At 49.5% G+C, this 26,952-nt stretch overlaps 1 protein-coding gene across 3 annotated transcripts in view; it reads left to right on the top strand.

Moving 5' to 3' along the window:
* CAMKK1 (calcium/calmodulin dependent protein kinase kinase 1) overlaps positions 1–26,952 on the top strand; it is a 94,491-nt gene that overhangs the window by 35,014 nt on the left and 32,525 nt on the right. For all 3 annotated transcript variants that reach the window (XM_088177080.1, XM_014888007.2, XM_088177081.1), the window contains exons 2-8: positions 4,543–5,061; positions 13,391–13,438; positions 15,013–15,066; positions 22,119–22,170; positions 22,737–22,870; positions 23,457–23,493; positions 25,703–25,724. In XM_088177080.1, coding sequence (XP_088033206.1) covers positions 4,621–5,061; positions 13,391–13,438; positions 15,013–15,066; positions 22,119–22,170; positions 22,737–22,870; positions 23,457–23,493; positions 25,703–25,724 — 788 coding nt within the window. In that variant the 5' untranslated portion in view covers positions 4,543–4,620. The remainder of the gene's footprint in view (positions 1–4,542; positions 5,062–13,390; positions 13,439–15,012; positions 15,067–22,118; positions 22,171–22,736; positions 22,871–23,456; positions 23,494–25,702; positions 25,725–26,952) is intronic.

Here is a 26,952-nt window from a genome sequence, read left to right as displayed (position 1 = left end):
GTGACATCCCCTGAGCTAATGGATGCTGGTGATGGTGCTGACATCCCCTCTGCAGGCAGCTGGCCCATGGACCATTGCTCTGATTGGAACACGTGGCCTGATTGCTGGCCTTGCTGCTGGGTAGTAAAGCACTGAGTAAGGCTGCTGTGACCTTTGGGAGCTCTCTGTGACAGTGCCTGTGGGTTTTGAGTGGCCCAAGGTACCTAAAGGAGGTGCCTGCAGGGAGGCTCTCGGTGTGACATCCCTGCTGCTCCCTGTGGGGATACCAGCTCTGAGCATCTGAAGTCTCTGATTCAGAATCTCTGCCTGAACCCTTTCTGTGCAAATGCTCATTACAGTTGTTATCCACTGGGATTCTTTCACTGCAATGGCCCTTGGGGCCTCAGCACGTGGCAGGTGTGTTCTCAGAGACACAAAGGAGAAGCAGCATCATTCCTCTTAACCTGGAACTGCAACAAAGCCATCAAGTCACTTTTCTACAGCCTGCAGCAAATTTGGGAAATGAAGCTGCGTTTGCTGTGGCTCAGGGAACATTTCTAGTTAGCCAAGAGGATGGACCAGGCAGTAAACTAGATTTACAGTTTTTATTTTTCAAATAATGCTTTGGAACACTTTATTGAGCAGCAAAACGAATTGCATCTGCTCATCTCCCACTCCCACATAAAATACAGAGAGGTTTTCTCCAGGATCATATTCCTTTCAAAAGGGTTTTTTGTACCATTCTCTGCTCAGTGCCAGTCTGGGAAACATGTGCAGCCATTTGATAAATATATTGTGAAAATCATGGTTGAAGTGGCAGTCTGCCTGCAGCAGAGGAATGGCTACAGGGGAAAAAATGGTAAATAAGATATCTGTAAGTAAATTAATTTTGCTCATATAAGCTTGTTTGCAGTTTCAGTTCGTGTCTGCAGCATTATCCTCTGTTCTACAGCAGGTGTTCAGTGTTGTGGGGGATCAGCAGGGACAGCAGAGCTGTGCAGGAGCTGGGAGCTGGTGATGGTAGAATTTCTGTTTTGCTGGGATTTCTCATCACAGCAAGGTGTGGTTGTGCCACAGCCTGAAAAACTGCAAATCCACCATTGATTTAGCCTTGCAGAAATTAATAGTTGCCTTTTGTACTGAGTTTATGCACAATGAGACTGTGCTGCACATAACTGATTTGCTTATTCTGAAATCTTTGCTTTCCAATACAGTTTTGGAGGATTTATCAGTGAAAAGGAATTCTTCAAACAGCAGAACTTGAAACAAAGCCCAGCTCTACAGATGAACAATTATATTCTTTAAAGTCTTGCTGGATTTTTTAGCCTGCTTTTAGCAGCACTGTTTTATTTGTTTCAACAATATATGGGTCTGTTTTGATGGGATGGACTGATTTATGGGGTTTATCTTCAGTTTATCTAGTTCAGTTGTCAGTTAGCTGAAGATTTCTTTTGCAGCCTGTGCTGTGGGTTAGTACTGAGCAAGTTTGCTTCAGCTTTTGAGGAGGAGACACCCAGGGTGCCTGGTCTGGGTGGTGAGGAGCTGCTCAGGTCACTGACACAGGCATCACTGTTTGCTCTTCCCAGAGCTCCTGGCCTTTTCTTCCTGCTGGCTGAGCAGTGTGAGACTCACAAATATTCAGTCCAGGTGGGAGGTTTGTGGGCTTTCACACCCAGGCACACAGCAACATGGGCAGGTTCTTCCTTCCCCTTGCTCCTATGTATGGGGAAAACCTTGAGAGGAATTATGGATTTGTCTTTACACACAAGCTGTGGGTCTGCTGGTAGATAAAACCAGCACTGAGAGATAAAAGAAACAATGGGAAGGATTCCACTGATTGATGAATGGAAAAAAAGGTATTTGCCTTTACAAACAAACTGTAGGTTTGCTGATAAATGAAATTGGATATTGAAAGATGAAAGAAGCAATGGGGAAAAACCATGAATTCTATATAAAAAATTAAAAGGGAGGGTTGTACATTAAAGGGGAATCTTAGGTATCAGGTGCTCTGGGAAGTCTGTGCCTCTCAAGTACCTCAGCAATGGGGAAAGAAAGAGGGGAATGTGGCCGGGAAATTGGGATAAAAAGGAGGCTTTATCCTCCAAAAATTTGAGACACTCCAAGGGGAATGCCCCATGGCCTCTCCTTTTATTCGAATAAAGTTACAGGATTCCTCTGTCTCCTTTTTGGACATAAACCTCTGGTGTTTGTGGATTAATTTTCCTGACAGCCTTGTGGTGGGAGGAGGGAAGGTGTAGGAGCTGCAGGCTTTGGGTGCAGAGTCCTTTTCCTCCTGGTGCTGCCCAGGAGCGAGGTGAGCTGTGACTGTCCAGGGGCCAAAGCTGCATCATGGAAGGGCCTCGGTTTTATTTCTCTGTAGGCAGAAGAAACAGCTTTGAGTGCAGGGTGGCCTTGGGTGCTTCCTCCTATCCCTTGGGCAAGCTGGGTTAAATGATGGAAGCATTTTTGCTCCTTCCTTCCCTTCATTTAGAATGATTTCTGTGGTGTCCCAGGCTGCCAGGAGAGCTGCAGCCCAGCCCTGGCAGAGGCTGCTGGCAGCAGGGATGTGGCTGGTGCTCTCCTGGCCATGCAGAGCAGCCCTGGGAAGCCCTGATCCACAGGCAGGGCTGGACTGATTGTGATGAGCTTCCCCTACAGCCCAGCATGCAGGCATCCCAGGTGTGTCACTGGGGAATCCCAGGTGTGTCACTGGGGAATCCCAGGTGTGCCACTGGGGAATCCCAGGTGTGTCACTGGGGAATGGGCTGCTCCCCAGGCTCTGGAGGAACTGGGGTGGCTGCAGGCTTGCAGTTGCCCTGACCCTGATGCTCCTTGCTTAGCTCAGAAGCTTTCCAGACTTCACAAAAGCATTTTGCAGACAGCAAATGCCTGGTGGGCTTCTCACAAATGGGTTTTGAAGGGTCAGTGCTGGCTGGCTGGTTTGCAGCCTGGGTTTGGGGGTTTGGAGAGCAGGGAGGTCTGGCAGAGGGTTTGTGGGACCACGTGCAGTGTGTGCTGGACTGAACCCCAAACCCCTTCCCTCACTGCTGAGAGCCCCCCCAGTGCCTGCACCCTGGCTCCAAAGGGGATTTGTGCTTTGGGATTGACATGTTTAAATATAGTTCTAATAGAAGCTTTTAAAGCTGATCTCACCATTTCATTAGTGTTTTGAGTGAGTGACACTTCTGTCAATTTGTTTTAAGCAAGCCTGCAGAAAAGACAGGAGAGGGGAAAGGAGGTGAACAGTGGGATGTGGAGGGGAATATCTTAGATTTGGGTATTCCCTTTCAGTGACAGCGTGTATCCCTGTGCTTGGCACATGACCTGGGGTGAAGCCTCCAGTCAAGATCTTAATCTGGTTTTCTCATTGATGTCAAAGGTTGTTTGAGCTTGGCTGCCATGGGGGACTCAGGAGGCCATCCCTGTGCAGCAGAGTTCACTGTAGTGTGTTTAACTGAGCACTGGAGCCCAGCTCAGCTCCTTGACAAGGGCTGTGTGTATTCCCAGGCTGATGCTGGACGGGGCTCTTTGGACTCGCTCACCCCCACCCTGTCCTCATGTAAATGAAATGTAGATGCAAGTGTCACCTGGCTCGCAGGGGTTTTATGCACAACCTGCTTTGAATACAGAGAACCACTGGCTGCAATACTTCAGGGTTAAGCCTACTCTGGAATTCACTGGATGCAGGCTGGGATGCTGTGAGTGAAGTCAAGTACTCCCCCACTATCCCCAGAAGCTGGGCAGAGGGATGAAATGATGCAGTGCTGCATCTTCAGAGGTGATTAAGTGTTGACAGCCATGTGCTGCAGAGGATCATTTCCTGCTCTGCACTGTGCTGGGAAGACTGAAATCTGTTTTAAATTGAGACTGAAATTAGCATCCAGGAAACAGCGATTTTATGCAGCAGTTTTAGCCTTGTATTGCACTTTTGTGTCCTGTAGGTCTTTTCCCAAGACAAAACTGATTCCCACCACACTTTAATCATTAAGCATTGTTGATTTGCAACTCACTGTAGTTTTTATACACGGTGGACAGCAAGATGAACTTGTGTTTGCACACAGACTGCAGCTGTGTAGGGCCAGGGGCAGCCCTGGAACCAGATTTGCTTCACTCTCTAGGGCCCTTCAGGGCAGCAGAGACACTACTGGGGAGCCCTACATGGCTGTGGAGTTGTTGTTATGCTTGTTGGATTTGAGTACATGCCAGAAGCTCTTGTATCCCATAAATACGAATTCAAGAGGTTGAAAGTTCAACCCTTGACCCTCAGTTGTTGGGATGCTTCTCCCAGTTTTGTAGGCTCTGGTTGGCTGTAGGTCTGGCTACAGAAGGAGAAGTTCTCTTTAGCTGTGTCACTTGTTACACATCAGATAAAATCTCATTTTTATCTCTTTCCTGTCTAGCTCAATGCCTGGGTTTGCCTTTTAATCTGAGTGTTTGTACCTTGTGCCTGCCAGTGTTTTGCCTTCACTTTCTTGCATGCTGGAAGAAGCCAGAAATGACTGGTTATGTTTGTGTCGAGTGCACATTATTATTCAGTTTACCTCTGTTTGTGATTCTTTTCAGATATTTCATGGAGCCTTTGAGCCCTAACATCACTGCTCTCTGCGTGGCCATTTGAGACCAAACGAGCTGGACACAGCCATGGGAGACTCTCCAGGAAATGTCACAGATGGAGGCATGGACACACAGACTGAACTGGTAGAGAGGGTGGCAGCCATAGATGTGTCTGGTGTCCCAGACAGAAGTGACCAAAATGGTGAAGACAACCCTGAAGAAAATGACACGGTCTTTTCTGATAACGTAAAGGACATCCAAAGAAATGGGGTCAGCAGTGACGTGGGAATCAATGAATTTCTGCCTTCCCAGCAGTCAGAAGATGCTCACTTGAGGCATGTTCCCAAGAGACCTCTAACTAGACCTGGTCTATCAAGTAGGAAGTTGTCCCTTCAGGAAAGATCATCAGGAGGTTATTTGGCTTCTAGCAACCCTCCAGGCTGTGGTCCTTATGCCACAGGGCCATCACCACGTATAATCAGGAGACCAACGATCGAGTCCCATCGTGTCTCCATATCAGACTCTGAGGTAGGCATGTTCTCCCCTACAGCTGAGGTGTTGAGCTAAGGTAAGTCTTTCTCTGGTGGTAATGGGAGCCCTCAGTCTTCTGGAGTAGTAGACCTGAAAGTACTGTTATTTCTAAGGGGCTGGAAAAATCCTTGGAACCAGGGATCATACTAGCTTGGAATGGGAGAGCTCTGCTGGGTGTAGCCCTGGCCCTGACATTTGGCTCCTTTAGCCCTCACCTGCCTGGCCTAGTCCTGTTAGGGGACCATGACCCCTGTGTCATGGTGGCACACAGGAATTCTTTCAGGTTGTTCAGAGAAAGGGCAGTGGCCAGAAGACTTTGCTCTGCTGTAGGGAATTCACCAGTCACAGCAGCTTTGCTGATGGTATTTTATGGATTTAAACTTCTGGAGATTATATATCTACTGTTGTGTTTTGCCATAATTGAGGGCACGATTTAATTTTATAAAGAGCTTAAATGCCTGGCTCCTGTCAGGGTTTTCTTTTCTCTTTAAAGCATTTGTGACAGCAGTGGTAAGGGGAGGCTGTGACCGTGCTGTCCTTCAGAGGGGTGTCTGGGTGGCTGTGGTTGTTCTGCAGCTGCTTTCCTGGTCCCAGACCTGCCCTGGAGGAGCTGTGACAGCTGTCAGTGGTCCAGTGTCTTGATGGGAGTGGGTGCTGGTTGCAATTCCCAGTGCTGGATGTGCTGTAGTGGGGAGGGCAGGGGGGCTGTTCAGACCACACTGCTCAGTGTCATGACCAGAGCAATGCAGGGACCCACATCACTGGGGTTCAGACTTCTGCCAGTGTGGGCCCAAGGGACCTGGAGCTTAACATCAGTGTGGCTTGGCATTTCCCTTTTGAGAAGTGGGTGTTTTTTGGTGCACACCAAATCAGCTGGGGAGTTGTGCAAGTCACATCAGCTGTGGGATGGGTGGTGCAGCCCCTGCTGATAAGAGGATACATGCAGGAGGTGCACTGCAGAGACTGCAGCTTCTTTGACAGCAGCCATATGCTTTAATAAGGGAGGCAGGGAGGGAAAGGAGCCAGTTCTTGGAAGCAGGACGTGACTTGAGTGCCAGCTCTCCCATCCTGCAGTGCTGTGACTGTGCCAGGAGTGAGGCTTTTCTGAAGTCTTTCAACATAACTGCAGTCAAGTGTGACTGGCACATTCCCATCTGCAAGCAAATTCAAAGTACTCCATCCCCTTCCACAGCATCTGCATCCTGCGGAGCAAGGGTTGCTGCCTGGGGGTGGGAAGTGCTTGGTTTGAAATGCAGATGTGGAGCCCTTGTGTCCCTGCTCCTGCAGCAGCTCTTTACACAGTGCTGCCTTTTTCATGGCCACTGTGATATCACTGGGAGAGCAGTGCTGAGGTGCTGTGAGCAGAGCTGTGCTCTCTGGAAACCATCATCCATATTAATGGGGAATGGCTGTGTAAGAGTGGGAAGGGAGCCTGGGTGAGCTGGGAACATTCTGAGGTGGGTGCTTGCCCTCACAGAGCACAATGCTGCTCCTTCCCACCTTATAGGGATGGCATCTGTACCCTATAAGGAACAGAAGGATTAGGAAAATGCATGCTTGGATACAGGGCAAAATTTGAGCGGTGTGTGACAGCAAGGTGAGTGTGCAGCCTGCACACAGCTCAGCTCCAGTGTCACCACGGCTTCTGCCAAGTGGCTGTTGAAGGGTTGTGTTGGTGGCTGTGAGAGGCACTGCCAGTCCTGTGCAGCTGAGAGAGACTGCAGGGAACTCTGAAAGAAACAGAGAGCAGGTCTTTAGTTCTCTGTCAGGCATTCTAAAAGTTACCAGGGCCTCCACGTTGAGGCTTTTGGTCCTATTGGAGATGAAATCAGCCCATGATGAGAAATCCATTTCCCACTGGCAGCAGCTGCTGCTGGGTGTCTCTTGGTGGCTCTGATATGCAGACCCTCAGTGGGGCTGCTGGGTCACTGCCAAGATCCAGCTCAGCAGGCCCAGCATTGCCCTGACCTGCCTGCAAATGGCTCTGTTGCACACCTTGTTCTAGGCAAGCTGCACATTTGTGTTCCAGTCAGTGCCTCTCAACTGCTTAAAGCCATTTTGGAGTTGGTTCTTTCTCCTTGCTTTGGGTTTCTGGCATCCTCAGTCAGTGCCTTTCAGTAGCAGAACATCCATTGCTCCAGCTCCTGCCTGGGTCAGTCACAGTCTGTGCAGAGCTGGAGATGAAGTTCAGGAGCATTCAGGCTTTATCAGTCCCCATGTGCAGGCACTGTCTGTCAGGAGCAGGGATGGATGGCACAGCTGCATGTCACAATTTCCTGTGGTGCTGATAACCATCTCAGACCGAGTCTGCTTCCTTCTCCTGCAGGATGGCAGCTCAGTGCCTGGCTGTCACTGATGCTGCATCCTGGACTGATCTGCAGAAAAAATGGAGAGATGTGCTGTGCAGGGACAGAGCATGGGGATACAGCAGAGCCGAGTGCTCTGCCTTCACTGATGAATTATGGAAGAACGTTGTGTTCTCTTAGAGACATACTGCTGAGCTTTTTAATGCTGGTTTCATACTTGTTCACAGGCTGGGAGGAAAACTTCTGTTCAGGGATCAAGAGGTACAAGAGCTGAAGCTGAGCCTGTGAGACTGAGGAAAGATTTATCAAGATTTATCACAGCAGCAGGCAGTGAATTGGGGCTGTCCTGTCACTGGGACCTATTCCACAGACACCTGCCTTCTGAGCACAGCTTTTGGATTTGTTGTTTAGGCAGGTGGGAGCTCCTGGGCTGGCAGGGCTGCAGCAGGGCCGGGGCTTGTTGTGTTGCACAAAGACTATTCCCAGGGACACCAATTAGCCAACTGCCCTTGGACAGAGAGCTGGCAGCTGCTGGTGTCTTGCAGCCACTGCTGACAAGTCTGGGTCTGCAGTTTTAACTCTGCCAGAGAAGTGTTCTGCTCTCCCTACAGTGTTACTGTGCTCTTAATTAACCTGATCTGTCATTTCTCTATCAAAAAATGATCTGTAATTTTAAAAGTTCCCTGTTTGTTCCCCTCCTTTCTGAGATTATTCACGGCCTATGGCCTGGAAGGTTCTCTCAGTGCTTCAGGAGTGCCTGATGGGATTTCTGCTGCCTTTCTGCCTATCAGAACTTTGCTCTGACAAGGGAATGGCTTTGCCTTTAGCTGTGGCACAGCAGTGATTAAGCTGAAGCTATTAAGGGTACATAAAGCTGCAGAGCTGAGGCACAGGCCCCAGAGTTCAGGCACACTTTGCCTCTGTTGATGTGACATTCCCAGCTCCTGCTCAGTGCTGGCAGCAAGGCAAGAGGAGAGGATTTTCCAGAGGCTGCTAAAAGCAGCTTCTGCTTTGCTGCCCAGATGATGCCCTGGTGTTTGTCTGTACTGGGGAAGGACTCTCTGAAGATATTTGTACATGGGCAACTTGTCCCTGTGTGTCTGACAGAGCTTCTATAACAGCAGGTCTTGGATCTGTGAGAGAGGTGCTGCATGTTGGAATGAGGCATTTGGAAGTGCAATGCTGGTGGGTTTAGGTTTTTTGTGTGTTTGTTTTTTTAAAGTTCTGCTGTTTTAAAGTAACCTTTTTAGTTAGCCAAGTTACTTGAAGAGTGGCTAGGAGAAGAATCAAAGATGTCTTTTTTTCAGGCTTTCTCCCCAGACCTGCCAGCACAGTTAATTGCTTTACACAGTCTCTTCTCCAATCTCTTCCAGCTTAATTTCCTTTCCATTTCACTTGTTCCCTTCCTCTCCCTGAATCCCAGTTCTCCCTGTCCTGGTCTCCACGTTGTGTGTCCACCTCTGGGATGAGCTGGACACTGTTCCAGGTGTCCCTGCAGTTGTGGGAATCAGCTGCAGCTATGTGTGCTTCAGCAGGAGTGGAGAGGATGAGTCAGGCCAGTGCCTTCTCCCTCCCTGGAGATGCAGGGAGGAGAACGAGCTGACAAAGGGAATTTTCCTGTGCTGAATGTCCATGGCTTACTGCAGAGGCATGGAAAATAAATCACTTCTTTGTCCTTTCTTTCCTTGGTTTTCCCCATCTTTATCATAGCTTCCTGCTTGTTTGGCCAACTGGTTTGAAGCAACTGGTGTCAAGAGCTGGGAGGCAGTGCCTTGGTGCTTGGCTGATGCAGGTCTCACATTCCTCCATGGCCTGGGAGCTGCCTGGTTTTCTTCATAAAGTGATTTCCTTGCTGAGCACAAAGGTAAACTCAGGTGGGACCAGAGCATGGGCTGAGAGCTTCTCCATGCAGCCCCATAAGTCCCCCAGATTTATTTCTTCTAGAGGCCTTACTATGGTTCAAACTGGAGCTCTTGAAAAGGATTAAAGATACTTGGAAAACATTTCTTCAAAGAAGACTCCCCAGCATTGCTTATTTTTTCTCCCTGGATTAATCAACCTTTATTTAAAGTTACATTTCCAACTTGTCCAAGGATAATGTTTGAGAGAAGGAGGAAGCCCAAAGCTGCAGCTGGAGAGGGGCTGGGAAGGGTCAGCCTTGGTCCCACGAGTCCCAGGCTCCTGCATCAGCTCTGGGGTGTGAGGTGGGTGAGCCCCAGTGCTGAGCTCTCTGCCCAGCCATGGCCACTGCAGTGCAGCAGGGCTGGGCTTGCTTTTTGCACTTCTTTTTGGATGTTGTTTCAAAATCTGTTTATTTTCTTACTACTACAAGGTCTGGGATTTCTGTCTGTCCTTCTCTGTCCCTGAACAGCTTTCTAATTTGAATCCATTGCTCCCCTTAATACCCATTTTCTGGCTTTTGTTTTCATTTTGCCTGTTTTCAGAACTGCCTTCACTTCCCCTTCTAGGCAGGATAAGTTTAAAGCACTGTTTCCTCATTTTCCTTCCATGCCTCTCTTTAAGGTGTATCTCTGAATTGCTGAAAATTCTTTTCAGATTGGGGAGTTTGGCTTTGTTTAGGGTACAAAATTCTCCATTATATATGTATTCTCCATTATAGGCAGTCTGTGTTCAGAAATGTCTCATTTTGGAAATCTGCTCTGGTTCTGCCTTCCCATCCATGCATCTCCCTGGGACAGCAAAGGCTCAATTCTCAGTTTCTCAGGGCTTCTGTCACCCAATGATGGCCACAGTGGATTTCTGGAACTGGGCCTGGACTGCACTGTGCTTTATGATTTTTGACCAATTTTTGTTTTCTGTGGCATTGATTTCCCCTCCCACCTCTTCCTCTCTTGACTAATACCTTGGACATGTTAACACAGGGGGCATCTTGTTTTTTAAGGTGAAACAATTATTGCACACTTGGACTGGCTGAGTCTAATTTGGTGACAGCTTTTCATTAAAGGATCTCATTAAGGTTCTTGCTCAGTTTGTATTTATCAGCAGTTGCAAATACATTGGCGTGATGAAATCAAGAGAACTGTACAATGTTATCTTACAGAAACACTTGGCCCAGAGATAGGTGTTTTTCTCTGATAAAGGAATAGGACAATTATCCCACTTCCTGCAAGAGAACCAAATAACAGAATAACAACCCTTCCAGTCTGCAGCAACACGTGGCAGGAGTCACTTCAGTGGTGAATTATGGTCTTTTCAGCAAGGGGAAAAATGTAGAAAGCACTTATAATCTGGTTTGATTTTTGCTGTGTTCAGCTGAAGTGCTGGAAGCACAGCAGAAGCTGAAGTGGTTGTGCTTCCCATCAGGAATTATCTGAGTGGAGAGCAATGGGAGTGTGGGCCAGGAAGGGATGTGGTGACAGGAGTGTCACTCTGGGAGGCTGTGCTGCACATCTTGTCATTGCCTTTCCCTTGGGCCCTAGCTGGGTGTTCCCTCCCAGTGGTTATCCACCCCTTTCAAAAAATTATCCCTAAAGATGGGGGTTCAGGTGTCACAAGTTCCATGTGGCAGCAGTGAAACACAAGGGAGATGCTTCAGGTGATCAGTCTGGTGGGGGATAAGAATGGTAATTTCTGGTCAGAGGGATGATGAGAAGGTCAGAGTCAAAGGAATTGGTGGCTTGGACACAGGGATAAGGCACAGTCCCTTCTGCTTGTGAGGAGGAGGGAGGGATGGATGGATGGATGGATGGATGGATGGATGGATGGATGGATGGATGGATGGATGGATGGATGGATGGATGGATGGATGGATGGATGGATGCACTGCATCCCTCACAAAGGGCTCTGCTCCTTCTGGAGGGAGAGAAAAGATGCCACCATGGCTTCCTTGGCAGTCTGAGCAAGAAGAAGCAGCACTTGGTGCTTTAGAGATTAAAACAAGGTACTGGGTGCAGAGCAGAGTCGATGGCTGTGTGTGAAATGCTGTGTCTGCTCCTGCTCAGGGAGGAGGCCTCATAGCAAGACTTGGTCATTTCAAGCTTGCTGGTTTGAAGAGCAGGAGGTGTGAGATTGTTGGAGGCTTTCTTGGAGGAATGATCACTTTTCCAGTGGGTGTTTCACCCTCTGCAGCACTGCAGTTTCACAGGACTAGGCAAGGGGTACAGAGTTGAGCACAGAGAAGCCAGGACAAGAGACATCATCAGAAAAGTGTTCTTGTTGAATCTGTGAAAATCACCAGGATGCAAAGCACAGCCTCAACACTGTCCATACCCCGGGTTCCTGCATGCTGCCCCCTCCTTTGGGTAGGGGCATCCTTTCAGGCCCCTCGTGCCTTACATCTTGGCTTTTGCTGGGTCATGCTTTCTCCTCTCTTGGTGCTCCTAGTTCTGATGGATTGGTTTTTACCTTTGCAAAGATAAGTGCTTTGCTAACAGCAGAGTTAATACACTGCTGTGGCCCCATTACTCACAGCTAGCTGCTCTTCCCTGTCAAGGAGGTGGAAAAAACTTCCTTCCCTGGCAATAAAATCAAGATTTAAACCATTCCTTGTGTTCCTGACAAGCCATGATTTGTAGGCTTTAAGAGTCAACAGTCCCCCATTTCTTTACTTTTTATTGTGATGATCTCTTGAGTTAGGAGCATTAGGAATGTTTTCTAGTTGGTGATGGAGAAGAGTCAAAATCATCATCTCCCACACCTCTGCTGGGTCCTGAGAGGCAGAGGAGTGTTGCTGTTGGTGGCAATGCTGCCCGGGGCAGGGACTCTTACACCCCTGTCCTTACAAATGGACTGAAGGCATCTGGCACTGCTTTTATGTTGTGGTGCTCCTTCTGTAGATGGCAGGGCTATTCTGAGGTTTATGGGAAGGCTAATCTACCTGTCTGCATGTTTTATATCAGCTTTGTTCCCAAAGAAGTGCAGAGGCTGGCTGTGAATTTCCAGCCTGCTTTAGTGCTTGGCAGTCTTGGGGAGAAACGTTCCAAAATGCAGGCTTGGGAAGTGCCTCCCATCTAAGGCTTAGCCCACACCATGTCCTGGGCTTGGAAACTCCTCCTTTTCCTCACTCCACCAAGCTGGGGGCTCTTCCTCCCCCTGCAATGCAGTTCAGTGCTGTGTTCAGTGAGGAGCAAACTGCACTGCAGCCCACGGTGCCAGCACTGCACAGATCCCAGCAGAGCTCAGCTCTGCAGCAAGGGGTGTGTGCTGTGCTGTGCTGTGCTGTGCTGTGCTGTGCTGTGCTGTGCCCCATGGGCCCTCTCACCGTGCTGCTTTTCCTTTAGGCTGTACAGTTCCAAAAGAAGGGTGGGTTTAACACCAGGTGGCTGCGTGGATCTTGAGTTCTACCTTGTTTTCCCCCTTTGCTGCTCCTGCTGTGTGCAGGAGCTCAGCATCCATCATCACATCCCCACCCTGTGGGGTTTCAGGGCTGGAATCTTTGCCAGCAGAGATCAGACCTGCTCTGGGCTGATTTATTTTGGCCAATACCATACCAGCTGAAGGGAATCCATTGTTTGTGTTGCATGGCAGAGGAACTTGGCTGTGTGAGCTCACCTGGAAGGACAGCCCATGCCCCAGGTGAGGGCTCCTCTGGGTGCAGCCACAGCCAGAGTGGCCCTGTCTTTGCCAGGCTGGTGGTGGGAAGGGCACAGGTCCATGCTGTCACCCTGGGCTGGATGCTGGGATGCTGCCAGGCTGAGAAAGCCTGGGGAAGCTGGGACAGGGATTTCCTGCCTGGTACTGAGCACAGCCCAGTACAGAGGGTTCATGTGAACAGGCCAGGGGCTGCTGTCACTCCCCCTGGGCTGAGCTTAGGGCAGTGCTGGGGAATTGAGGTGGTTTCACACCAGCACAGAATGAGAATTCAGCCCATAATTGTTTTGTCTTGGGTTGTCAAAAAAAAAAGAGCGAAAAAAAACCAGCAGTGTTTATAGTGTAACATACACCAGTTTAAGTAAGATTAAGTCTTTAATTATTTAGCACTCTGCTGCTACTTGAACCTGATTCAAACTCAGTCATTTCCTTTACCAATACTCTAATTATGTTCTCCTTTTGATCTGCAGGACTGTGTGCAATTAAACCAGTACAAGCTGCAGAGTGAAATAGGCAAGGTACGTACTGGGGCTCATATTGGTCACACCAGCCTGTGTCACACATGTGATAGGGGTGGAAAGGCTGTGCCAGATCAAGGGACCTCACTGGCCAAGACTCCTTGCAAGTTGTGTTTGGTTTGGGGTGGGTTTTTTTAATTGTTTTTAGGGTTTTTTTTCCCTTATTAATTTGAGCAAGTTTTGTTCAAGGTCACAGTGGAGTTACTTCCTTTGAGATCTAAATTTATTTTTCCTCCCTCAGAAGGTGGTTAAGCTGGCTCCCTTTCAGGGTGTTTGCTTGCCAAATGTAACACTAAGAGCCTTTGATACATTAATACAACACAACAAGGAAGAAAAAAATAACCCAAAAAGATGATCAGGGCAGATGTTTGGTCCCCATCAGGACTAGTTAAAGTTTTTACATCGTGTGCAGTGCTCATTTAATTCCAGTGCATGTTTAAAAGCTACAGAATGATTCCAAAGAGATTCCTCTGAAGTTATTTAGAGGTCTGGGCTGGGGAGCAGCTCACACACCTGCACATTTGGCCTTGTGCCACCATTGCAGATGGGTCCACAAGCAGTGGTGCTGTCTGGAAGCTGTGCCTGCCTCTGCAGTGGAACACTGCAGTCAGAGGAGGCTTCACCCTGAGCTGCAGACACCTTCAGCAGGAGTTTAATTAGCCCAAATGTCCCCAGAACAAAAGGCACCAGGCTGGGATGGCAGCCCCACCATCTGTGCCATGGGCTGTGCATTTGGCTGCTGGCAGGCAGGGAGTGAGGCTGCAGGTTCCACTGCTGGCACAGGAGACCCCAAACTCACACACAGCTTCAGACCCACCTAGGAGGACTTGTGTATGGTTTAACGGGAGTGTGGAACCTTCTCTCAGGTGGATTTGTCCCTGCCTCCTTCCCTGTGGGTCACAGCAAGCAGATGGGCACTGTGAGGTTGGTAGAGGCTTCAGGGTCACCCAGATGGCTTGTTAGTCTCCTCTGGGACCAGAACTTGATTTCAACTCTCAGTGAAGTCAAGAGAAGTATTTTGAAGGCTCTGGTGTTCATCCCACTCGTTTATTCAACAGGCATCTGTCAGGGATAATACCTGGTCATGTCTCACTTGCACAAAATGAGAGTTTACTTGGAAGTTTGCAAAACCAGCAGTTTGGATGGAGCTTGGCTTCAGGCTGTCCCTGGAGCTGTGGATACAGCAGCAGTCCAGGTCTGCATCTGCCTGGACAGCATCTGGTTGAGGGAAGAGGAAAAGTGTTCAGGCAGAATTTCCAAATTTGCACCAAAAAAAAAAACTGCTTGAAAATTTTTCTCTCTGCTCCCCACCCGTGTCTGAGTTCAGACAGACGTGGTGGCTTTGGCTCAGGGCAGGAGGTGATGGGCCAGCTCCTCCAGACACTGATAATCCTGCAGTGGCTCGACAGAGCTGCCAAAACACACAACCTTGCTGCAGGGTCTCATCACCTGCAGACTGCTCAGGGCTCAGCATGGTCTGGGGCTTTGGGAGTTGTTTTTTTTCCTAGCCTCGAGCAGCAAGAAGAAGAGGTGAAGCTGCTGAGCTGACTTGTGCAATTCCTGTTTATTTTTAGGGTTCCTACGGCGTTGTGAAACTGGCCTACAACGAGAACGATGACAAGTATTATGTAAGTGTGTCTCTCCTCTGCTCCTCTTTGCTGCTGCACTTCCCCCCCTGAGAGCTGGGTGCTCCCCTCTCTACCTGGCCTCTTTCAGGATGTGCACTCGTGATTTGGGTGGCTTGCAAGGAGCTGAAGCTCTGCTGGGCAGGAGGGGACGGGTGGGTGCCTTATGTAACAGGCAGGCTGCAGAAGCATGGTGCTGATTTGCCTTGGCATTTTCTAGCTATGAAGCAGGTCACCTGAAATTAGAGACATGTGGGTGGTGGTATTCAGCACCTGCTGTGCATTGGAAGCCTGGCCTGGAACGTGTTTTGTAAGGAAATGGGGGCGTTTCCCAGGAAAATGCTGAGCAGTGTGGTGTGGCTGGGCAGTGCCAGGCTCCCTCCATCCTGCCCCCTTGGGAGATGCCTGGGGGACAGTGGAGGAGGCTCACTGTCAGGGCATGAGGTGTAGGTACAAGACAGAAGGCAGATCTTGGGCTTTAACCAAGCCAGAGTTGGAGAGTTCCATATTCCTAAAGGCTGCTTATGCTGAAGGCTCCTGCTCTGTGCCTCCCTTTTCAGAGGCAGCTGAATCCCAACCATCCCAGCTGAAATTCCTGCAAAATCTGTCTGCAGATATGCTCATGTCCCTGGGCTTGCCCTGTGGTTTGTTTTGTTCAGGCTGAGAGCAGGAGCTGGAAGGAAGGAAGGAAAACTTCCTTGCTGTGTGTGGCTGTGCCTGGAGGCTTCTGGAAAGAGCTTCCAGCAGTTTGTGCTGGATCCCAGGGCAGGAATCTGCTCAGGGATCTGCTGCCCAACACAGCCCTGCCAGAGCTGCTGCTCCACGCTGCATTTGGTGAGGGTGTCCTGCTGTTGCTCCTGCATGTGGATGAAAATGGGCCCAGCAGAGCACCCAGGCAGCTCCTGTGCTGCTGCTTGTCCCTGCTGGCCTTGGGACAAAGGGGAATAGGAATGTGCTCTGGAACATAGAACATGTTCATTCCCTACTGCTCCCCAGATAGTTTTTCCTCCCTGTCTCTTTATTACTAGTGACACACCAGGTTGAAAGGGTCAGGTGGGGATTGTGTGCCTGTGGGTATTCCTTAGCCTTTCTGTGCTTCCAGCAGGCACGAAACTGCAGCAGGAATGTCTTGAAATGAAGCACGGAAGAGATGAGACAAAAATCTGGACAAGGTGCCCTGGAGCTGGCCAAAGAAAGGAGTCACAATTCTTTCCATCTGCTGTCCTTTCCAAGCTGATTCACAGCTGCACCAGAGCTTTTTCCAATGGCTCCTTTTCTCTGCTGCCCTCCAAATCCTCCCTGCCATGCCCTGCAGCAGGAGGGTTTGTTCTGCAGAGTGATGGATGCCAGCCCTGGCTTCCCTGATCCATCTGTCCCACCAGCACAGGCATGCCAGCAGAGTGGGAACACATCACATCCATAAATCATGTTATTGTCCAGCTGAAAATACTTTTCCTTTGAAAATTGTAATCCTTACATTTTGGCACTGCCCTTTAGTTCAGGAAATCCCATTGAGCTGCCCAGTGGAGGGCAGGGCATCTGTTACAGCTGGGCAGGGGAGGGCTGGGTTAGGATAGCATTGCCTGCTGCATTCCTGTTCCTGTTTTGGACACAGATTAACCCCATGGATGTAGATTTAGCTGGTCAAATCAAAACCAAAAGTGAAAGCCTGTGTGCAGGTTAGCCTGGTGTGTGTTAGTTAATCCCACTTAATCTTGGTTTCTAATCTAAGCAAACCCTTTAAAGGTGCTGCAGCCTGGGAGGGGCAGTGTTTGAGCCTCACCTGAAGGCAGGCAGGGCACAAAGCCCCCCGTGGTGCCAGCACTGCAGGGATGTGCTCTTTGCTTCACCCCATCCTCCCTCTGGGCTTGGGCTGGATCCCAGCTGGGATGCTGGGGGCCCAGGGCAGTGCCCTGGTGTGTGTGCCAGGGCTGTGTGTGCCTCTGCTGGGTGTCAGTGCAGGAGAGCAGGGGGCAGGCAGCTGTGAAAGGCAGTGATCTCCAAACTCTGTGCCCCACTCTGGGTCCCTGTTCCCCTCTTGGCTGGGGCAGGGGGAGCTGTGCCCTTGCCCAGCTGCAGTCCCAGGCCTGGCACCCTCATCCTCCCAGCTCCCCGTGCTTGTGTTTTCTGGGAGGGCAAGCCGTGATGGAGACACCTCTGCTTTTCCAAGGCATTAAGCTCAGGAGCTGGCAGACTTTCCAAGGATTCAGAGAAACAGTGCCAATTGCATAACTGGCTCATGGCTGCTGAGCTCTCCACCTGCCTGGTGTGCCTGAGCCTTGAGCTGTCCCAGAGCTCAGACTTCATCCTGCCCTGCTTATCCTTCCCGTCCTGCCTGTTCCTCAGCAGTGCACCCCAACCTCCTAATGACTCTTACCAGCAGTTAATAGAAGCAATTGTGATTCTAATAGTTGGGAAGGGCGTTTTCTGTGTGTTTGTGTGTTTGTTTTCCCCCAGATTTAGCTCTGGATGCTTTGTTATCTCAGTGATGAAAAGCAGTAAGAAGTACTTGGAGGAGATCAGCCCTTGGTTGGCCTTTAGTGAGCAAGGCCAGGGTGGACAGGGCTTGGAGCACTCTAGTCTAATGGAAGGGGTCCTTGTCCATGGCCAGGAGCTGGAACTGATGATCTTTAAGGTCCCTTCCAACCCAAACCATTCTGTGATATTCTCTTTCTATAACTGATTTTCATTTGCAGTGGTTCAGCATGAGACCAGGGTGTTGCTGCCTTCTTTATTGTCTTTAAGTTAGTGTGCTGCAATAACAAGGACCAAAAATTGTAAAGAAATAAGAAAAAAAAAATGATTTGGGGGCATAATTCAGAGTATGTCTCCTGATTCTTGCTGAGGTGTGGGACCCTTTGCTAGCTCCCTTCAAAAAGGCAGAGTTTGTAGGGAGCAAGGACTGAATACAGCTCCTGTCAAAGCCAAATGAAAGATTGCTGCTGCTTTAATGAGCTTCAGATCTGGCCTAGAATTAGGAAAAACTCTCAAGAAAAAAATTCGATCACCACATTTGGGAAAAAATGTAGATGGCTTGTGTTTACTTTGTGGGTTTTTTACCTTCCATTAGAGATGAGGGAGTGCTTCTAAGAGCTTTGCCCTTGGTTGCTGGGAGGGCTGTAAAGTGTCCTGGCTCACATCAGTACATGCAGGGAATGTGTTAGACCATGGAAACTGGAATTTCTGCACCAGATATGTGACCCAGTGCTCCCTCCAAGGAGGACACCCCACTGGAAAGCAGAGCTGGCTGCCAGAGCAGAGGACCCTGCTGCTCCTGGGGCACATGAAGCTGTTACAGCAGCTTCTGTGGGGCCCTGCCAAGGAATCCTTTACACTGGAAAGGTTTCAGTGTCTCAGTTTGAAGGAGATGCTTTGTCGATGACTAGGGGAAAAATCAAAGGCCAAGTTCTGTGAAAAAGCAGCAAATAAAAAGCAAAGGCAAATGTGTCCAAGCAGAGATCTAGATTGGAATCATTGTGCTGATGGAATTTGATTCTTTGATGCCTCAGGTCATATCTTCCCCCTATTTTCAATCTCTAAATCAGCTTGCAAAGAAAAGTGGTTATGATGGGCATTTGTTATGCTACTGCTGGAATAAGGCAATAGCATTTAGGTTGTCAGTGGATTTTTCTTTTTTTCATCCTTCTTTTTTAATCTTGTTTCCTAAGAAACAAGATTTATGTGATTGTGCTCTCTACCTCTGTTTGTACCTAACAATCTTTGCATGGAGGGCTGTTTCCTACCAAGTCTCAGTGATGGGGAGAAATTCCTTCCAAGTTTATGAAAGGAGTGGCTGAACAAAGTGCTGCTGCTGAGAAAGTGGCCAGCAGCTAGCCTTGAACTTTCCAGCCCCTCGAGAATCCACTTTGGTTGCCATCCAGGCGGGAAGGGAAGGCACAGCTCCTGTGTTTCTCATCCTCTTGCTCACATAACAGCTGCTGAACCACTGCCAGCTGCACTCCAGAGTGGCTGGGAGCAGGGAAATGGTCTCTGGCTTCTTCAAACACCTCGTGCTGTTCAGCTGAGGGCTGGTGAGGGGCTGGGTCACCCGGGGTAGCAGCTGGAGACAGGTGAGCTCCAGTTCAGCATCCCTGCTGTGGTGGCACAGCATGGATGGGCACAGCCTGATGGTGGGATTCTGCAGATGGGACAAAAGGTGACAAACACAGCAGCAGGATTTTAAGGCCATGGCAGCTAAGCCTGTCTGGTTTAAGATTTTTGTTTTTTTAAGGTTCATAACACTCCTTCCCAGCAGAGCTTCCCTCTCAGCTGCTTTGTCTGAGGGATGTTGTTAGGCAGGGCTGGAAACCCTCTCTGGTCTGTTCAGCATTCCCACAGTGTGCCCTCATGCACTAGCAGAGGATTTCAGTGGTGAGTAGGGACCAGTGAGCAGCTTCCCACTCCCCTGGGAGCTGTAGGCAGGGACTGTGCACAGGCTTCTGCCCTTGCAGTACGAGTCTCTCCCACAGCAAATAAAATGACATTGTAAGCACTGTGAGAGCATCACCAAGGACAGGTGATAAGGTCACTTAGTTCAGTCATTTTGTCACCCTTCCCTCCCAGAACGAATGGCCATTTTGCCATTGTCATTACCCACAGCTTGTGGTCTCACTGTTGTGAAAGCTGCTGTGTCACAGGCGTTCCTCCTCTCCCTAAGCCAGGGATCTCCTTTCCCTTAGGCAGCTTCCCCGTGGTTTCCAGCTGTAGGGTTGATAGGAAGAGAGCAGTAAACTTAGCTAATAAACATACATCAGAGAAAAGCACACGGTTCCTGCTGTTTCTCAAAGGGAAATGCCAAGACCCGTGTCCACATGTGAATAGTTGGGAGGAGGATGTGTGGAGGAAATCTCCAGGCTGCCTCCTATCCTGAGAAGACTGAAGCAAAACTTGCCTGTGCAAAGGGAAAATCCCTGAGCTTGGCTCTGAGCTGGTTCTTTATCAGAAAGGCATTATCTGGGTAATTAGCTCTGCCTGTGAGTACAAATGTCTTTGGCTCTGTCATGCATGTGAGCCCGGAGAGCTTTGCTGAAGCATCCCTGAGATGCTCCCATTGCAGCAGCCACAGTTCAGGAGGAAGCCTGGTCCTGCCAGCTCACTGTAATTAAAGTGAGCCTTCACAGCCACGTGCCCTCCTCTCTGCTCTTGTGATAATTAAGTGGTTCTGGCCTGTTGCATGATGAACTTTGCTTTTTGTCCCTGTTTGAGTTTGTCAGTGCAGTGGGACAGGTCCTCTCTTCTGACCCAGCCCTGCTTGTGCAGTAGCAGATATTGGTGCTTCAAAGCTGGTACAAGAAATCCTGGTGCTTCTTTCCCAGCAGTAGTGGTGGTTTGCAGTCAGCTCACCCATGGTGCAGTAACCCCCCCACTGCCCCTGGGGCATCCTTCCAGGACTTTGGGTGACAGCAGTAGCTCCTGTTCCCTTCATTTCTGTCCCCAAGAGCAAGTCTTGTCTCAGCTATTGCTCCTCTCTGTACCTTCCTGCTCCCTCCAGCTTCTCCTGGGAAGGACTGTCCCGATGTGGGCATGGCTGGTGCTGATGGTTCAGTTCCTCAGGCTGAGGCCCCCAAGCTCCCAAACTTGGGAGCTTTCAGCAGCAAATTGCATCTTCTATTTTGTCCTTTTTCTAAATCTCCTTGCCAGAAGGCAGCAAGGACTCAAGATGGGATTGGAGCAGGAGGAGTGTTCTCCTCCTGGGTTGGCAGTGGTTGAAAGAGAAATGGATGTACCAACTCCTTTGATTTTTCTCATAAATTTTCATTATGGAGAGATAAAAGTGGGGAGCGTGGGAAGTCCTTGGGGCTTGGTCCTGGCCGTATTTGGAGGTGGTTGTGCACATCTTGGATCCTCTTTCAGCAGACCATGAGTCATTTGGCTGCCTGTATTGGACACAGAGCTGTGCTAAGTCAAAGATAAGCACTTCTGAGTCTGTCTCTCAACACCACCATTTCTAACAGTTGGTTTGGAGCTGTCAGGCAGGATTGAAACACTGCACAGTGACTCTTCTCAATTACACGGGTGCAAATCCAGAGGATTTCACTGGATCAGTACCAAAGATAACAATCCTTGCAGCAAGCCATGAACCTGGCTGCAGTGGGAGCACTGATGGGAGGTGGGGATCCTTGGGCATGTGGTGCCATAGTTGCCAGGAACAACACCTGGGATGGAGCTCACTGGAATGGGTTTGGTGACCTGTTCTTGATATATGTGTTAAAAACAGGTAGTGGGGCAGAGACCCTGCCTCTGTGGTACTAATTTAAAATTTCTGGGCATTTGGCTGTGTCCTGCAGGACTCCTTGGTTAGTTAGATTTTGTAGGGATCACTCCAGTGTGAATTACATATTGGATGCTTTATTAATAGGAGCAACTGCTTAGGCTAGGGGAAGGAGTGAGTAATCCCAGCTCCTGGAAGCACAGACTGTTTTCCTAAGCAAACTGTACCATGAGCTGGTTTCTTATTAAATATTCATCTGCTGGGCCACTTGGGGGGTTTGAGTGGCCCTCCAAAAGGTTATTAATGCACAGAGCAGATGGAGGCACAAAGACTGTTTATTAAATTCAGATTGCCTTTTGCCACTATGCTAATGCCAGCTGGATGGCAGGAAGAATTACCCTGACCCCTTCCCATGCCTCAGCTGCCTGGGTTCAGTTTCCTTCTTCTACCCCCTGACAAGACAAAACATAAGATGAAGCAGCCTTGAAATGGCTCTGAGCTGGAGCATCACTGTAACATTATCCAAAGCAGTGGGTCAGCCAGAGGAACCCACCTCTTCCCTCAAGCTTCTGCCCCAAATGCAGAAATTTGGCTCCTTTTTCTTTGTCCATTTGAAAAGAAATCAAAAATTTTCATGGGAAGAAATGAATGGAAGAAATGGTTAGCAGTGCTTTCAGGAAAGCCTGGGTCAGTGTCTGTCTGTTGTGGCCACCACTAACCAGGAGCCTTCCTTAGGTTGAGGAGCAGCCCTGACAGCCCCTGATGCCCAGAATACCCCCAGGTCACAGCAATCAGCTCTTTGGCTCTTGTTCAGTTTTAACACTGCTTTTTCTTTTTTCTCCAGGCTATGAAAGTCCTCTCCAAAAAGAAACTCTTGAAGCAGTATGGATTTCCACGTGGGTATCTCACATTTAGAGGTCTGCCTGTTGTCCTCAGCCAGGTCTCTCTGTAGAGACATTGTCTGCAAGGACTGCAGAACGTGGCCTCCTGTCAAAGCTGCCCGTGTAGCTGGGAGCTGGTTAAAATGCAGGGGGTGGTGAGGGGACAGATTCAGCCACAGGGAAATTCAGCACACTCAGTAATGAGATTCCTGGCTCTGATTTTTGGGAGTCTCTTTGAAGTGGTGACTCTTCCGTGTTCACCATTTATGAAGCCTAATTAAGCAAGTTAGGCAGGGTATTCCCCCTCCTTTCAGAGTCTCTTCTCCCCTGGGACAGCACCTGGGTGCAGGCTGGGCCATGGGATGCCCCAGACTCGTCTGGGAACCTGGGAGCAGCTGGTCTAGGACTTGGAGATCTCAGTTCCAGGTGGGAGGGAGACTGCAGAGCTTTGGGATGAGAACATGGGCATGAGATCTTCCAGAATAGCTGCAGGTAGAGGCAGAGGGGCCAGTGGCTGCTCGTGCTGTGTGCAGGTGCTGCTGCCAAATGAGGAATTCTTCACTGTGCTGTCACACTTGCAGGTCGGCCTCCTCCCAGAGGGTCAAAAGCATCTTCTGGGGAGCAGCCCAAGCCCATGGCACCTCTGGACAGAGTCTATCAGGAAATAGCCATCCTAAAGAAGCTGGACCACATCAATATCGTTAAGCTGATAGAGGTGAGCTGCTTCTCCACCCTAAGTTATGCTGAAACAAGTCTGGTTTGTATTGCAACAAGAGGATTTTTCTTCAGCTGCTCCTACTTCAGCCAGAATTGGTTTAAAATAGATGTTCAGAAATTTAGGCTGGTGATTCCAAGCAAAGTGTTACTGACTGTGGAGGACAAACTGCACACTCACCCTGTGCTCTGGGCTGGTGCCCAGGAGAAGGCAGCTCACTGTGCTGGTAGAAATGGCAGTGAGCTTTGATCACTGAAACTTGTGTGCAGACAAGCCTGGGAAGGTGCACAAGTGCAAGGCTTCAGTGCCATTTTCATTATTGACTGAGGTCAGTTTAGGACAAGCAGTGCCTTTATTGGTAGGCTAATCCAAATACAGGCAGAAGCCCAGACTTTTCTGGAGACAGGAAAATCTATCCTCCAAAACCCCACTTTCTGCAGGACTCTCTAAATATTAGCCTAAATTGTTCTCAGTGTTCTGCAGCTCAGCACAGTGTACTGGGAATGTTACTTGCTTAAAAATATTTTTTTCCTGCCGTTTTTCACTTTTTTCCTCTTTCCCCTTATTTCTCTGTGATCTCTCTCAGGTCCTTGATGATCCTGCAGAGGACAACTTGTACATGGGTATGTGAGTCTCATAAGCTAACAGAACCATCTGGGCTTAGGCCTAGTGATGCAAGTGACACCTACCAGGACTCGGGGTCAATACGGGAGGAAACTTGTGCCAACTTCAGCAGACTTATTTTTTTCTGCAAAGTTAAAACGCCTGTAAATGCAGCTGGGATGGAAAGGCCCCGTGCAGTAGGGTAAGGCAACCTTGTGTCAGTACAGCTGTGCACATCTCTTTGCCATGGGGACACTCAAAAGACCTGACAGCTGCTCTGCCCTCCCCTCTGTAGGGCTGAGCCCAGTCCCAGAGCCAGGAGGGAAGAGGTGGGTGCAGGATGGTTTCCCTGTCCCCCTGCTGTGAGGCTGCTGTAGGCTGTGGATAGGGGTAGTGACTCCAGAGCCACTCCAGTCTTGTCTGGGGGTGTTTCCTGTGACCCCCAGGACCTCCTCAGGGAGCAGCACTCCCATCTTTGGTGGGGAAGCCATGCCTGACTGGGTGATTATGCAGAGGGCAAGGGAATTCCACCCGTTTTGTCTTCTTCTCCTCCAGACTCTGAAAGTGCCAGCCACAGCCTAACCCTCATTTGGGTAGAACACTGGGGGACAGGCCTGGGAGGCCCTGAGGTGCCCTCTGAGACAGGCTGGAGGAGGGGATGACTGACCCTTTCACATCTCTGCTTCCCCAAACTGTTTCCTGATGAAGCAGGTTCAAAGACTGCTCCTCATGAAATAATTATGGGACACTTTTGAAGCTGCAGTGAAGCCGGACTCTGCCTAGCAAATGAAGCAATTTTCCTTTGAAGGGCCACTCTTCCCTTTGGGCTGAAGCCCCAATGGCATCTGGCAGCATCTCAAAGTGATGGCACCCGTGGTGGGGAGGATGGTTGAGGCTGTTGGTTGAAGGCCAGAACCCCTGGGGATGGAGGAAAGGGGAGAGATGAGGTGGAAAGCTGCAGAGGGGAAAAAAAACCCAAACCCTGAACCAAGCTCTACCTGTAGAGCAAGAGAAGCATCCCAGAAATAGCAGCAACAGCAGCAGGACAGGAGGGGACTGTCCTGGTCCTGTTGGAGGTTGTGCTGGTCCCTGAGTGATGAGCAGTGGCCATGTCCCTGTTGTCCATGTTCCCTTTTCTCTCATGGGATCCTGTGAAGTTCAGGCACATCAAGCTCCTGCCTCTGCAGTTCCCTTGGCAGAAGGAGTAGCCCTGTTCAGGGCTGAACCTCCTGCAAGTGGGTTTGCTCCTTCCTGCAGCTGCCCCAGCTGATGAGAACTGCACCTTTCTCCTTCCAAAAATGCCCCCCACTGCAGAGCAGACCTAGAGGAAGTGCTCCTTGCTCCTTGCCTGTGGCTGCTGGGATCAGGCACTGCTGTGAGCACTTGGCCGTGTGTCAGGGGGATGGGATGGCAGCAGGCACTGAGCAACCTGCAAAGGTAGAGAGAGGGTGGTTGAATAATGAAATGTTCCCACAAGCTGCAGTTTCTCCAGCCTGGAGGACAAGAGGAGCCGATTCAGGCTGCCCTGTTGTGTGTGTACCCTCAGAGGATCCCACAGCCCAGTGCTTTGGGGAGGGGATCTGCTCAGATGTTTTGAGATGTGCAAGAAATCCCCGTATAATTCATGGGGAAAAGAGCTCTCCTGCTCTAGATAAAAGCAGATCCTTCTCCTGTTTGCAGGACAAGGCAGAGCAGGATCAGAAAAACGCTTTTCCCCAACCTCCTAATCAGACACACAAACTCCTGTGCTCTGCAAACCTCAACTCACACCAGCAAATCCTCTTCAGTGCCAGGGAGTGCTTGGCTCTGACAAAGCTGTAGCTGTGCTGCTGATTGACACAGCAGAAATGGAGCAGCATGTTCTTACAGCATCTCCTTTGCTATCAGCAATTTAGTGGAGATATCATAGCAAACACTCTCCCTTGGAGGTACAACAGGGCTCAAACCAACGAGGGCTGACACCCAGAACAGCAGCACCGTGGTTGATAAATTAGCACCTGCTGCCTCCCTGTACAGAGTGACAGGAGGGAGGATATTTGTCTGTGCTGAAGAGATGAATATTTTAATTTTGCATCCTCTGGTGTCTTTGTCATGGATGAGGAAAGAGAAATGAGTGGAGATAAATTTATTTTGCAGGTATGGGAATGGATGTCTTTTTGTAGGTGATAAATAACAAATAAGCCCGGCTGCTCTTCTCATTTATTCATGGTTTATTTCCTTTTCTTGCAGTGTTTGACCTCATGAGGAAAGGGTAAGTAGCCTTTCTGGGATCCCTTCTGTTGAAAATTTTGGTGTTCATCATCAGGTTCCCATGTGAAATGGAGGTTTAATATGTCCCGTGGGGCAAGCCCTGTCTGCAGAGGAGGCAAAACCCAGCTGCAGTTGCTTTTGCACTGCTACAGCCTGGAATGATGTGCTGAATAGAAATGGGCTGGGAGGACATGTCCTGGTGCCAGACTCTGATCTGGAAAATAAATTCTGTGACAATTCCTCATCAGGTGCCTGGAAGAAAAGGTTTGAATAGGAATACTGTGCTGGATTCCAGCCACATTGTGGCTTCCTCTGACACAAGGGGTGTGTGATTGCATCAAGATTTACTTGCCACCTGCTGCCTTATTTTGCCCTCAGCACTAACCTCTCATGAGAGTCTGTTCTGCTGGCACATTTCTTTTGCATAGTAGATAGAAGAGATTAGGTGGTAAGAGGTTCCTCACTGCTCTTGCTACATCTGCACTGATTCTGCAGCTCTGCAGTCGCAGTGAGGTCATGATTTCTGTGTCCAGGATGGAGGAGATTCCCAGAGGGGTTATTTTTCTCTCTGGCCACATGAACAAGCTGCCAGCTCCAGTGGGTTGCTGGCAAGAGGCTCCCCAGTCTCCCTGGTGATCAGGCTGATGCCTGTCCTGTAGGAGAGGGAGCTCCTGTCAACAGCTGAGGCTGGGGAACCTGTGGCTCATCCAAGTGCAGCCTGGCTGCCTCTGGCAGGAGGCAATTAGACTCCATTAGTCGCTCTGCCAGCCCTGCTCTCTGGTTTCAGCAGCAGAAAAATGTGCATAAAAGAGGGAGGGAAGGCAGTGACAGGAAAATGCAAATGAGAGATGAAGGTCATCAGTCAAATGGGCAGCAAGGGAGAAGAGGGAAATGCTACAGGAAGGATTTGCTGCTGGGAAGAACCACAGAGCCTGGTTTTGGCAATGGGATGTTCTCTGCCAGGGTTTGGCTTGCTAGGATGGTGTCCCAGGAGCACTCACTCAAATCCAGCTCCAGTCAGTGGGCATGTGTCCAAATGCAAAGCCAAGCTGCTGAGCACAGGCAGGATTAGCCCCCAGTGCACTGAGGTCCTCAGCTCCAGCCATTCATCCACAGGGGAGCAGGAGATTCTGACTAGCTCTTACAGCCTCTTTGCCCTCAGCTTTCAGCAGGCACAGGCAGAAGAGGGGCTTTTAGAGAAGACAATGCATCCCTCAGCAATGGCAGCA

The sequence above is a fragment of the Sturnus vulgaris genome, chromosome 21 (genome assembly GCF_052056855.1).
Source record: "Sturnus vulgaris isolate bStuVul1 chromosome 21, bStuVul1.hap1, whole genome shotgun sequence".
In the NCBI taxonomy this organism is placed as follows: Eukaryota; Metazoa; Chordata; class Aves; order Passeriformes; family Sturnidae; genus Sturnus; species Sturnus vulgaris.
This window is presented reverse-complemented; position numbering and strand designations above follow the sequence as displayed.